Source organism: Aquarana catesbeiana, unplaced genomic scaffold (assembly GCF_042186555.1).
Source record: "Aquarana catesbeiana isolate 2022-GZ unplaced genomic scaffold, ASM4218655v1 unanchor228, whole genome shotgun sequence".
NCBI lineage: Eukaryota > Metazoa > Chordata > Amphibia > Anura > Ranidae > Aquarana > Aquarana catesbeiana.
In genome coordinates this window covers 3659049-3671280 of record NW_027362655.1, presented here as the reverse complement: position 1 = coordinate 3671280, position 12232 = coordinate 3659049, and the positions used below count along the sequence as shown (strand labels likewise).

The following is a 12232-nucleotide window of genomic DNA, read 5'->3' as shown; positions in this document are numbered from 1 at the left end:
AAAATACAATTGTCGGTCCAGGTCATTTCTGGTTTGTTCACATTGTTGCTATTGATGGACTGATGAAGGGGGCGCTTGGACCTTCAAATCACATTGGCTACTTTTTGGAATGTACTCTGACTTTTAATGAATAAAGTTGTATCTGGACCTCTTAGCAGTGGTGTGGAGCTTCAATTTCAATTCATGTTACATTACAGTCACTCTTTTGGCTCAATGAACAGATTAGGTATGTCTCTTTTTAGATGCTTTATTATAAAGTGAACTATAGGGTGGAGAGGGGCTGTGGAATACACCAGTAGTACAGTGTAGTAACATAGGGACACTCTTACTTTCTCAAACTTTTTAGTACAGTCCCTCTAACTGCAACTAAGGGGCTGAGTGACATAGAGACACCATAGGAAATGTCCCACTTTAAGCAAACTTTGGCACTGAAGCTCAAGAGATAATAGCAGCACACAGTCACTAGGATCCTACATACAGGCCTGTACTCACAAATGTCCCTGGATACTTGCATGCCTCCTACCAATGTCAGCCAGACATTTCACCCATGAACTCTCCAGACGAGTTTCTCAAGGTTCAGTAGAATAGGCCCCCAGCTCCAGTATAGCTGGGACCTCCATGAGCACACGTAGAACTACAGCTGGACTACACAGAAGGGCAGCAGCCATTCAGGCTGGGAACTTCTCCTCCTGGACAAGAACAGCGCTGACTTAGGCCCCAGAATATTTATGCACCCCCCGGCCCCCTGCTAGGCACTCTCCTCCAGGGATTGACTGAGATCACATAAATATTCAGGCTGTCGATTTGCCTCTTCCATTCCACTACATTCTAGAATCCTGCAGCCAGGGAAGCCTTTACACTCCAAAGCAATCACATACTGCTTCAATGATTACAGGGGAGCCAAAAAGAATTTACCAAGCCTATCTAGGAGGCTGCTACAAACTATATAGTTTTTGTTACACAGTCCTGACCCCTGCACTATATACTCTATGTTGTACATTACATACTCCTGACTTCTGCTCTCTCCCCACTGTTATATATAAACATAATATGTATTCTCTTTTGTTGCACCCATTTTCTACCAGCTGGACATTTTATATCTGATGATTTGATTGGAGCACAGACTGTTATTCATGACTAAATCATGTACTAAAGAAGGAAGTGCAGTACTTCTTGTGTTGGGAAGATGGCAATGAGTAATAGAGGGGGTGGGGACACTCATCCTATAATCCCCTCATCACTGTCACTCCTATAAAAGACAGTTCTCGTTGTTTCCTCACTCTCTGACTAAGGTCCATGAATAAAGAAATGAACTGGTAGGAGATCAGAGGACCCATTTACTAGTTACCTTGAGGGGGGAATTGTAAGATCCTCAGAGACAAAGCTGCCTGATGTGGGCAGAGTCCTGGTTTAGGGGAACCAATCTGCTCATGTCTAGTATTAATATTTTTATCTCTATTTTAGTAGATGGACGGGAGATGAGGAAAACCTCAGAGGATTGTCTCACTTTGTCTCCAGACTGTAAAGTAGAAGATGAGGACATCACACAGTATAGTCCAGGAGAAAACCCGACTACCTCAAATGTCCATCCGGCACCACACAGTGTAGATGGACCATCGCATTCCTCTTATCCTGAGGAACCTCTGACTGTGAGGGACGGTGCCGTCCTTCCAACAGATAAGAGGTTTTCCTGTACTGAGTGCGGGAAGAGCTTCTATTATAAATCCCATTTTAATATGCATAAAAGATCTCACACGGGAGAGAAGCCATATTCCTGTACTGAGTGTGGGAAATGTTTTTCAAAGAAGTCCCATCTTAACACACATCAGAGATCTCACACGGGGGAAAAGCCGTATTCTTGTCTTGAGTGCGGGAAATGTTTTTCACAGAAGTCCAATCTTTACAAACATCAGAGATCTCACAGGGGGGAGAAGCCGTATTCCTGTCCTGAGTGTGGGAAAAGTTTTTCACAGAAGTCTGATCTTTACACACATCAGAGATTTCACATGGGGGAGAAGCCGTATTCTTGTCCTGAGTGCAGGAAATGTTTTTCACAGAAGTCTGATCTTTACAGACATCAGAGACTGCACACAGGGGAGAAGCTGTTTACCTGTCCTGAGTGTGGGAAATGTTTTTCACAGAAGTCCAATCTTTACAGACATCAGAGATCTCACACAGGGGAGAAGCCATATTCTTGTCCTGAGTGCGGGAAATGTTTTTCAGTGAAGTCGCATCTTGACAAACATCAGAGAACTCACATGAGGAAGAAGCCATATTCCTGTGCTGAGTGCAAAAAATGTTTTTCAGACAAGTTTATTCTTTACGCACATCAGAGATCTCACACGGGGGAGAAGCCACTTTCCTGTCCTGAGTGAGGGAATTGTTACTCACTGAAGTCCTGTCTTCCTGTACATCGGGGATCCCACACAACCCGCGAGGTGTATTAGTGCCTTGAGTGTAGGAAATGTCTTCTATATGAATGTTGCTGGACATCACAGCTCTCATGTGGGGAAGAAGCACACCCTGATATACACCTCAGATATACTCCATGGCTGATCTTCATCATGTAAAAAACGGTTCATAAGGAGATCAGAGATCACCAAAGACATGGATGAAGTGTTGTACTGTGTTGGCCATTGATAGCAGTTTAAAAATAAAAATGGAGTCATTACCTTTCATTGGCTGAGTACAATTTGTGGTGTAAGCTTTCACAAACACTTAGAGGTCTATTAAAAAAAATAGTTGTATGAATGTGACCAGCTTTCACCCAACTGTGATGATTTTTGATCATATTTTATTTCATATGATTATTGACTCCACCTAGTGGCCATAATTTCACTTTTTTTTTAGTCCCCTTATTTTCCTTGGTCAGGAATGGCTTCATACTAATACCTGAGATCGGACTCATACACTCAGAAGTGCAGTAGACTGAAGAGCAATTAAGTCAATTAAAGGGTAACTCCACTTTCGTGGGGAAAAAAATGGCAAATAAAGAAAAAATAATATAGCACATATAATTGTGACACTAATCATATTGTAATTTAAGGTTATTGAAAATTACAGTACCTGACCGCAAGATTGTGTTTCCAGCGTGATCCCATATTATATATATATATATATATATATATATATATATATATATATATAATATTAATAAATTGTAAATAATATTGCACATACAACCTATACATACATATATGCACATAAATGCATGCACACACATATATACATTTACATACATGCATGCATACAATTAGACAACCATTCATTCACACATACACACATGTAAATACTCACATGGCACATGTAAGACAGGAAGGATCACTATGACCAATGTAAGATAGGAAGGATCAGCATGACACATATAAGACAGGAAGGATCAGTATAATGCATGTAAGACATTTACATACACACATGCATATATTCATACAAACATGCATTCATACATACACACATGTAAATACTCAGAGGCGCGCATGTAAGACAGGAAGGATCAGTATGACGCATATAAGACAGGAAGGATTAGTATGATTGCGGACATGGTACAGGAGGAGATGTCAGAGGCAGTGTGGACATGGTATAGGAGGAGATGTCAGAGGCAGTGTGGACATGGTACAGGAGGAGATGTCAGAGGCAGTGTGGACATGGTACAGGAGGAGATGTCAGAGGCAGTGTGGACATGGTACAGGAGGAGATGTCAGGGGCAGTGTGGACATGGTACAGGAGGAGATGTCAGAGGCAGTGTGGACATGGTACAGGAGGAGATGTCAGAGGCAGTGTGGACATGGTACAGGAGGAGATGTCAGAGGCAGTGTGGACATGGTACAGGAGGAGATGTCAGGGGCAGTGTGGACATGGTACAGAACGAGATGTCAGAGGCAGTGTGGACATGGTACAGGAGGAGATGTCAGGGGCAGTGTGGACATGGTACAGGAGGAGATGTTAGAGGCAGTGTGGGCATGGTATAGGAGAAGATGTCAGAGGCAGTGTGGACATGGTCCAGGAGATGTCAGGGGCAGTGTGGACATGGTATAGGAGGAGATGTCAGAGGCAGTGTGGACATGGTCCAGGAGGAGATGTCAGGGGCAGTGTGGACATGGTATAGGAGTGAGATGTCAGGGGCAGTGTGGACATGGTACAGGAGGAGATGTTAGAGGCAGTGTGGGCATGGTATAGGAGAAGATGTCAGAGGCAGTGTGGACATGGTATAGGAGGAGATGTCAGGGGCAGTGTGGACATGGTATAGGAGGAGATGTCAGAGGCAGTGTGGACATGGTACAGGAGGAGATGTCAGAGGCAGTGTGGACATGGTATAGGAGAAGATGTCAGAGGCAGTGTGGACATGGTATAGGAGGAGATGTCAGGGGCAGTGTGGACATGGTATAGGAGGAGATGTCAGGGGCAGTGTGGACATGGTATAGGAGGAGATGTCAGGGACAGTGTGGACATGGTATAGGAGGAGATGTCAGGGGCAGTGTGGACATGGTATAGGAGGAGATGTCAGGGGCAGTGTGGACATGGTATAGGAGGAGATGTCAGGGGCAGTGTGGACATGGTATAGGAGGAGATGTCAGGGACAGTGTGGACATGGTACAGGAGGAGATGTTAGAGGCAGTGTGGGCATGGTATAGGAGAAGATGTCAGAGGCAGTGTGGGCATGGTATAGGAGGAGATGTCAGGGGCAGTGTGGACATGGTATAGGAGGAGATGTCAGAGGCAGTGTGGACATGGTACAGGAGGAGATGTCAGAGGCAGTGTGGACATGGTATAGGAGAAGATGTCAGAGGCAGTGTGGACATGGTATAGGAGGAGATGTCAGGGGCAGTGTGGACATGGTATAGGAGGAGATGTCAGGGGCAGTGTGGACATGGTATAGGAGGAGATGTCAGGGGCAGTGTGGACATGGTATAGGAGGAGATGTCAGGGGCAGTGTGGACATGGTATAGGAGGAGATGTCAGAGGCAGTGTGGACATGGTACAGGAGGAGATGTCAGAGGCAGTGTGGACATGGTACAGGAGGAGATGTCAGAGGCAGTGGACATGGTATAGGAGGAGATGTCAGGGGCAGTGTGGACATGGTATAGGAGGAGATGTCAGGGGCAGTGTGGACATGGTATAGGAGGAGATGTCAGGGGCAGTGTGGACACCAGAGACCAAGAGAGACTTGTCCCTTGTTTGGTTAAACTTGTAATGGGGGTTATGATTGCAGAAAAATTTCTGATGAATTTTCGATAAAAATTTGCAAACCCCACAAAACGTTGGACACCCTTCTTATCACTGGGAGCAGGCCAATCCAGGATGGGTGTAACCTTCTGGGGATCCATCTGGATGCCTTCGGTGGAAATGATTAAACCCAAGAATTGGATGCTTTGGCGTTCAAATACACATTTCTCTGGTTTTGCATGAAGTCCGTGTTGTCAAAGGCAACTCAATACATTCTTGACATGACTACAGTGGTGATCTAGAGAGGGAGAGAAGATTAGTATATCATCAAGATAAACAACAACAAATAGATCCAGGAAATCTCGGAAGACGTGTGTGGAACGCCGTCTTCCATTCATCCCCCTCTCGTATGCGAACCAGATTATAAGCACCCCGAAGATCCAATTTTGTGAAAATGGTGGCCGTACCGAGTCGCTGGAATAATTCAGGTCCCCACTGCTGCCTAATTGATTTTTATACCAGCGCTGTTTTTACGCACATTCATGTGAGTTGCTTTCATTTATTAAAGTTATTCTTGTTTTACGGAATTGCACTATGGTCCTTTTTCGTTTTCCTCTTTGATACTCTCCACATGCCCATGGATTTTTGAGCTTCGGTCTGCCTGTGGTACTACGTTTCCCGTGATTCCATCTGGCTGCCATCTGCACTCACCTGTCTGATGACATTGATCCAGGGTCCATCCAATTATACTCAAGCCTGTTTGACACGCAGAGCGTATGCTCTGACGTGTTCAAACGATCTGGTAAGCCTCCCCTATACTTGGTGGTGGTTTTTCTTCACAAGTGTATACATTTCCTCGCACTTAGACTGGGAATAGATTCACATCTACTATTATTTATGGACTTTTTTTTAATTTAGAGTATTGATTGTGCATATCATTTTATTCAGTATATTTATGTTGTTATTCCAGTGTCATTTTGATCTATGTATGGATTGCACTGGGCACATAATCTTTTAGCGCTACATTTTGTTATATTTTTTTTGTATACCTGTTCATGCTAGCTCGTCCTTGAGATTATCAGAAAGGCCCATGCGGAACTGGTAATGCAGGGCAGCATCGTTCCAGCTGGTGTCGGAACTCCAGCGCCTGAATTCTGAAACATAGTCCTCCATGGCCCTGTGACCCTGCTGAAGCGTGTGAAGGGCAGCTTCTGCAGTAGCGGCTTGCTGGGGGTCTTCATATAACTGAGCCGTGGCTCCAAAAAGGAGGCTAAGTCCGTCAGAGATGTGGCCTTTTGTTCAAGGAGCCGGTGAGCCCAGGCCTGTGGTTCCCCCTGAAGCAAGGAAATGATAAACCCGACCTTGATGGCTTCCAGGGAGAAAAATAGAATTTGCATGCATTGCAGAAGGCTCTGAACTCGTTGCGTTCTCCGTGGAACTTTTTAGGAGCTGGGACTCTGGGTTCAGGTGGTAGCATAACGACTGCGGAAGCTGCTGGCATCCCAGAAGTGGAAGGTGCTTGAGCAGGAGCAGAGGCAGACAAGGTCTGTATTTGGCCTTCCAGCTGGGTATAACCCTGTTGTAAGTCCTTTACAGCTTGTGTTAATCTGGCTAGGTGTTGGCAGAGTTCCTCCATAGAAGAGGGTCCTTGCACAGGCTCAGACATGGCTGTCTGCTACTGTCACATACCTGGTGATGGAGCCTGATATGCAGAGGATGGCCTCTCTTACAACTCTGACTTGGAGCCCCTGATAGAGCTGACAGGAAGCACTGAGATGCAGAGTTGCACGAGTGCCTGGCGGGATAGCTGAACCTGGAGCTGGATCGGAGCACTCGGCCGGGCAGTAGAGGTGTCTGTAGGAATCCCAGAGCAGTGGTAGGCAGGTAGCTGGAGCGAGTAGACAACCGGTCCCCACAGGCAGACGTGCAGGTGCAGCAGAAGGGATGGTGGCACCCTCGAGGCTGAAGAGAAGGCAGGTACAGGCAGGCCGGGTCATACACAAACGGGCACATCAGGAACAAAGGCGAAAGCGGAAACAGATTACAGGCCGGGTCGTCAGCAGACTGGCAGCGAAGTGGCAGAAGGAGCAGGCAGATGCGGAGTAGAGGACAAGCCGGGGTCGGATGCAGGCAGGAAACAGGAACGTCAAGAAGCGAGCCGGGTCACAACAGGAGCGGAAGTCAGGTAGGTAATTGCTGGATACACAGGGAACACTGTAGAGCAGACAGCACTGAGTCTGGAAACTGACTGAGTTTAAGTAGCCTGTTTGGGTGTCAAAAGCTGTCACAGGGTGTGTGTGCACCAATGGCTTTCTGACAGGGGCAGAGGTAACAGGTCATCTTCTTCGGCAGCCATCTTGGGTGCTGGCATGCCCTTCCTGACAGGCAGAGGTAACAGGTCATTTTCTTCGGCAGCCATCTTGGGTGCTGGCATGCCCTTCCTGACAGGCAGAGGTAACAGGTCATCTTCTTCGGAAGCCATCTTGGGTGCTGGCATGCCCTTCCTGACAACATGGTATAGGAGGAGATGTCAGGGGCAGTGTGGACATGGTATACAGGGAAATGTCAAAGGCAGTGTGGACATGGTACAGGAGGAGATGTCAGAGGCAGTGCGGACATGGTATAGAAGGAGGTGTCAGGGGCAGTGTGGACATGGTATAGGAGGAGATGTCAGAGGCAGTGTGGACATGGTATAGGAGGGGAGGAGATTTCAGAGGCATTGTGGACATGGTACAAGAGGAGATGTCAGGGGCAGTGTGGACATGGTATAGGAGGAGATGTCAGAGGCAGTGTGGACATGGTATAGGAGGAGATGTCAGAGGCAGTGTGGACATGGTACAGGAGGAGATGTCAGAGGCAGTGTGGACATGGTATAGGAGGAGATGTTAGAGGCAGTGTGGACATGGTACAGGAGGAGATGTCAGAGGTAGTGTGGACATGGTACAGAAGGAGATGTCAGAGGCAGTGTGGAAATGGTACAGGAGATGTCTGAGGCAGGTTGGAATTGGTACAGGAGGAGATGTCAGAGGCAGTGTGGACATGGTACAGGAGGAGATGTCAGAGGCAGTGTGGACATTGTACAGGAGGAGATGTCAGAGGCAGTGTGGACATGGTATAGGAGGAGATGTCAGGGGCAGTGTGGACATGGTACAGGAGGAGATGTCAAAGGCAGTGTGGACATGGTACAGAAGGAGATGTCAGAGGCAATGCGGACATGGAACAGGAGGAGATGTCAGAGGCAGTGTGGACCTGGTACAGGAGGAGATGTCAGAGGCAGTGTGGACATGGTACAGGAGGAGATGTCAGAGGCAGTGCAGACATGGTACAGGAGGAGATGTCAGGGGCATTGTGGACATGGTACAGGAGGAGGTGTCAGGGGCATTATGGACATGGTACAGGAGGAGGTGTCAGAGGCAGTGTGGACATGGTCCAGGAGGAGATGTCAGGGACAGTGTGGACATGGTACAGGAGGAGATGTCAGGGGCAGTGTGGACATGGTATAGGAGGAGATGTTAGAGGCAGTGTGGGCATGGTATAGGAGAAGATGTCAGAGGCAGTGTGGACATGGTATAGGAGGAGATGTCAGGGGCAGTGCGGACATGGTATAGGAGAAGATGTCAGAGGCAGTGGACATGGTACAGGAGGAGATGTCAGGGGCAGTGCGGACATGGTATAGAAGGAGATGTCAGAGGCAGTGTGGACATGGTATAGGAGGAGATGTCAGAGGCAGTGTGGACATGGTATAGGAGGAGATGTCAGAGGCAGTGTGGACATAGTACAGGAGGAGATGTCAGAGGCAGTGGACATGGTACAGGAGGAGATGTCAGGGGCAGTGTGGACATGGTATAGGAGGAGATGTTAGAGGCAGTGTGGGCATGGTATAGGAGAAGATGTCAGAGGCAGTGTGGACATGGTATAGGAGGAGATGTCAGAGGCAGTGGACATGGTACAGGAGGAGATGTCAGGGGCAGTGCGGACATGGTATAGGAGGAGATGTCAGAGGCAGTGTGGACATGGTATAGGAGGAGATGTCAGAGGCAGTGTGGACATGGTATAGGAGGAGATGTCAGAGGCAGTGTGGACATAGTACAGGAGGAGATGTCAGAGGCAGTGTGGACATGGTATAGGAGGAGATGTCCGAGGCAGTGTGGACATAGTACAGGAGGAGATGTCAGGGGCAGTGAGGACATGGTACAGGAGGAGGTGTCAGAGGCAGTGTGGAGATGTCAGGGGCAGTGCGGACATGGTACAGGAGGAGATGTCAGAGGCAGTGTGGACATGGTACAGGAGGAGATGTCAGAGGCAGTGTGGACATGGTACAGGAGGAGATGTCAGAGGCAGTGTGGACATGGTATAGGAGGAGATGTCAGGGGCAGTGCAGACATGGTACAGGAGGAGGTGTCAGAGGCAGTGTGGAGATGTCAGGGGCAGTGTGGACATGGTACAGGAGGAGATGCCAGAGGCAGTGTGGACATGGTACAGGAGGAGATGTCAGGGGCAGTGTGGACATGGTATAGGAGGAGATGTCAGAGGCAGTGTGGACATGGTACAGGAGGAGGTGTCAGAGGCAGTGTGGACATGGTATAGGAGGAGATGTCAGAGGCAGTGTGGACATGGTACAGGAGGAGATGTCAGGGGCAGTGTGGACATGGTCCAGGAGGAGATGTCAGAGGTTGTGTGGACATGGTACAGGAGGAGATGTCAGGGGCAGTGTGGACATGGTATAGGAGGAGATGTCAGAGGCAGTGTGGACATGGTACAGGAGGAGATGTCAGGGGCAGTGCAGGCATGGTATAGGAGGAGATGTCAGAGGCAGTGTGGACGTGGTATAGGAGGAGATGTCAGAGGCAGTGTGGACATAGTACAGGAGGAGATGTCAGAGGCAGTGTGGACATGGTATAGGAGGAGATGTCCGAGGCAGTGTGGACATAGTACAGGAGGAGATGTCAGGGGCAGTGCGGACATGGTACAGGAGGAGGTGTCAGAGGCAGTGTGGAGATGTCAGGGGCAGTGCGGACATGGTACAGGAGGAGATGTCAGAGGCAGTGTGGACATGGTACAGGAGGAGATGTCAGAGGCAGTGTGGACATGGTACAGGAGGAGATGTCAGAGGCAGTGTGGACATAGTACAGGAGGAGATGTCAGAGGCAGTGTGGACATGGTATAGGAGGAGATGTCAGGGGCAGTGCAGACATGGTACAGGAGGAGGTGTCAGAGGCAGTGTGGAGATGTCAGGGGCAGTGTGGACATGGTACAGGAGGAGATGTCAGAGGCAGTGTGGACATGGTACAGGAGATGTCAGAGGCAGTGTGGACATGGTACAGGAGGAGATGTCAGGGGCAGTGCGGACATGGTACAGGAGGAGATGTCAGGGGCAGTGCGGACATGGTATAGGAGGAGATGTCAGAGGCAGTGTGGACATGGTACAGGAGGAGATGTCAGAGGCAGTGTGGACATGGTACAGGAGGAGATGTCAGGGGCAGTGCGGACATGGTTTAGGAGGAGATGTCAGACGCAGTGTGGGCATGGTATAGGAGGAGATGTCAGAGGCAGTGTGGACATGGTACAGGAGGAGATGTCAGAGGCAGTGTGGACATGGTACAGGAGGAGATGTCAGAGGCAGTGTGGACATGGTACAGGAGGAGATGTCAAAGGCAGTGTGGACATGGTACAGAAGGAGATGTCAGAGGCAATGCGGACATGGTACAGGAGGAGATGTCAGAGGCAGTGTGGACCTGGTACAGGAGGAGATGTCAGAGGCAGTGTGGACATGGTACAGGAGGAGATGTCAGAGGCAGTGCAGACATGGTACAGGAGGAGATGTCAGGGGCATTGTGGACATGGTACAGGAGGAGGTGTCAGGGGCATTATGGACATGGTACAGGAGGAGGTGTCAGAGGCAGTGTGGACATGGTCCAGGAGGAGATGTCAGGGACAGTGTGGACATGGTACAGGAGGAGATGTTAGAGGCAGTGTGGGCATGGTATAGGAGAAGATGTCAGAGGCAGTGTCGACATGGTATAGGAGGAGATGTCAGAGGCAGTGGACATGGTACAGGAGGAGATGTCAGGGGCAGTGCGGACATGGTATAGGAGGAGATGTCAGAGGCAGTGTGGACATGGTATAGGAGGAGATGTCAGAGGCAGTGTGGACATGGTATAGGAGGAGATGTCAGAGGCAGTGTGGACATAGTACAGGAGGAGATGTCAGAGGCAGTGGACATGGTACAGGAGGAGATGTCAGGGGCAGCGTGGACATGGTATAGGAGGAGATGTTAGAGGCAGTGTGGGCATGGTATAGGAGAAGATGTCAGAGGCAGTGTGGACATGGTATAGGAGGAGATGTCAGAGGCAGTGGACATGGTACAGGAGGAGATGTCAGGGGCAGTGCGGACATGGTATAGGAGGAGATGTCAGAGGCAGTGTGGACATGGTATAGGAGGAGATGTCAGAGGCAGTGTGGACATGGTATAGGAGGAGATGTCAGAGGCAGTGTGGACATAGTACAGGAGGAGATGTCAGAGGCAGTGTGGACATGGTATAGGAGGAGATGTCCGAGGCAGTGTGGACATAGTACAGGAGGAGATGTCAGGGGCAGTGAGGACATGGTACAGGAGGAGGTGTCAGAGGCAGTGTGGAGATGTCAGGGGCAGTGCGGACATGGTACAGGAGGAGATGTCAGAGGCAGTGTGGACATGGTACAGGAGGAGATGTCAGAGGCAGTGTGGACATGGTACAGGAGGAGATGTCAGAGGCAGTGTGGACATGGTATAGGAGGAGATGTCAGGGGCAGTGCAGACATGGTACAGGAGGAGGTGTCAGAGGCAGTGTGGAGATGTCAGGGGCAGTGTGGACATGGTACAGGAGGAGATGCCAGAGGCAGTGTGGACATGGTACAGGAGGAGATGTCAGGGGCAGTGTGGACATGGTACAGGAGGAGGTGTCAGAGGCAGTGTGGACATGGTATAGGAGGAGATGTCAGAGGCAGTGTGGACATGGTACAGGAGGAGATGTCAGGGGCAGTGTGGACATGGTCCAGGAGGAGATGTCAGAGGTCGTGTGGACATGGT

General features: G+C 49.2%; 1 protein-coding gene across 1 annotated transcript in view; it reads left to right on the top strand.

The window, feature by feature from the left end:
- The window catches only part of LOC141121731 (uncharacterized), a 212966-nt gene that overhangs the window by 166109 nt on the left and 34625 nt on the right, over positions 1-12232 (top strand). The window contains exon 23 of the mRNA XM_073611442.1: positions 1465-2372. Coding sequence (XP_073467543.1) covers positions 1465-2372 — 908 coding nt within the window. The remainder of the gene's footprint in view (positions 1-1464; positions 2373-12232) is intronic.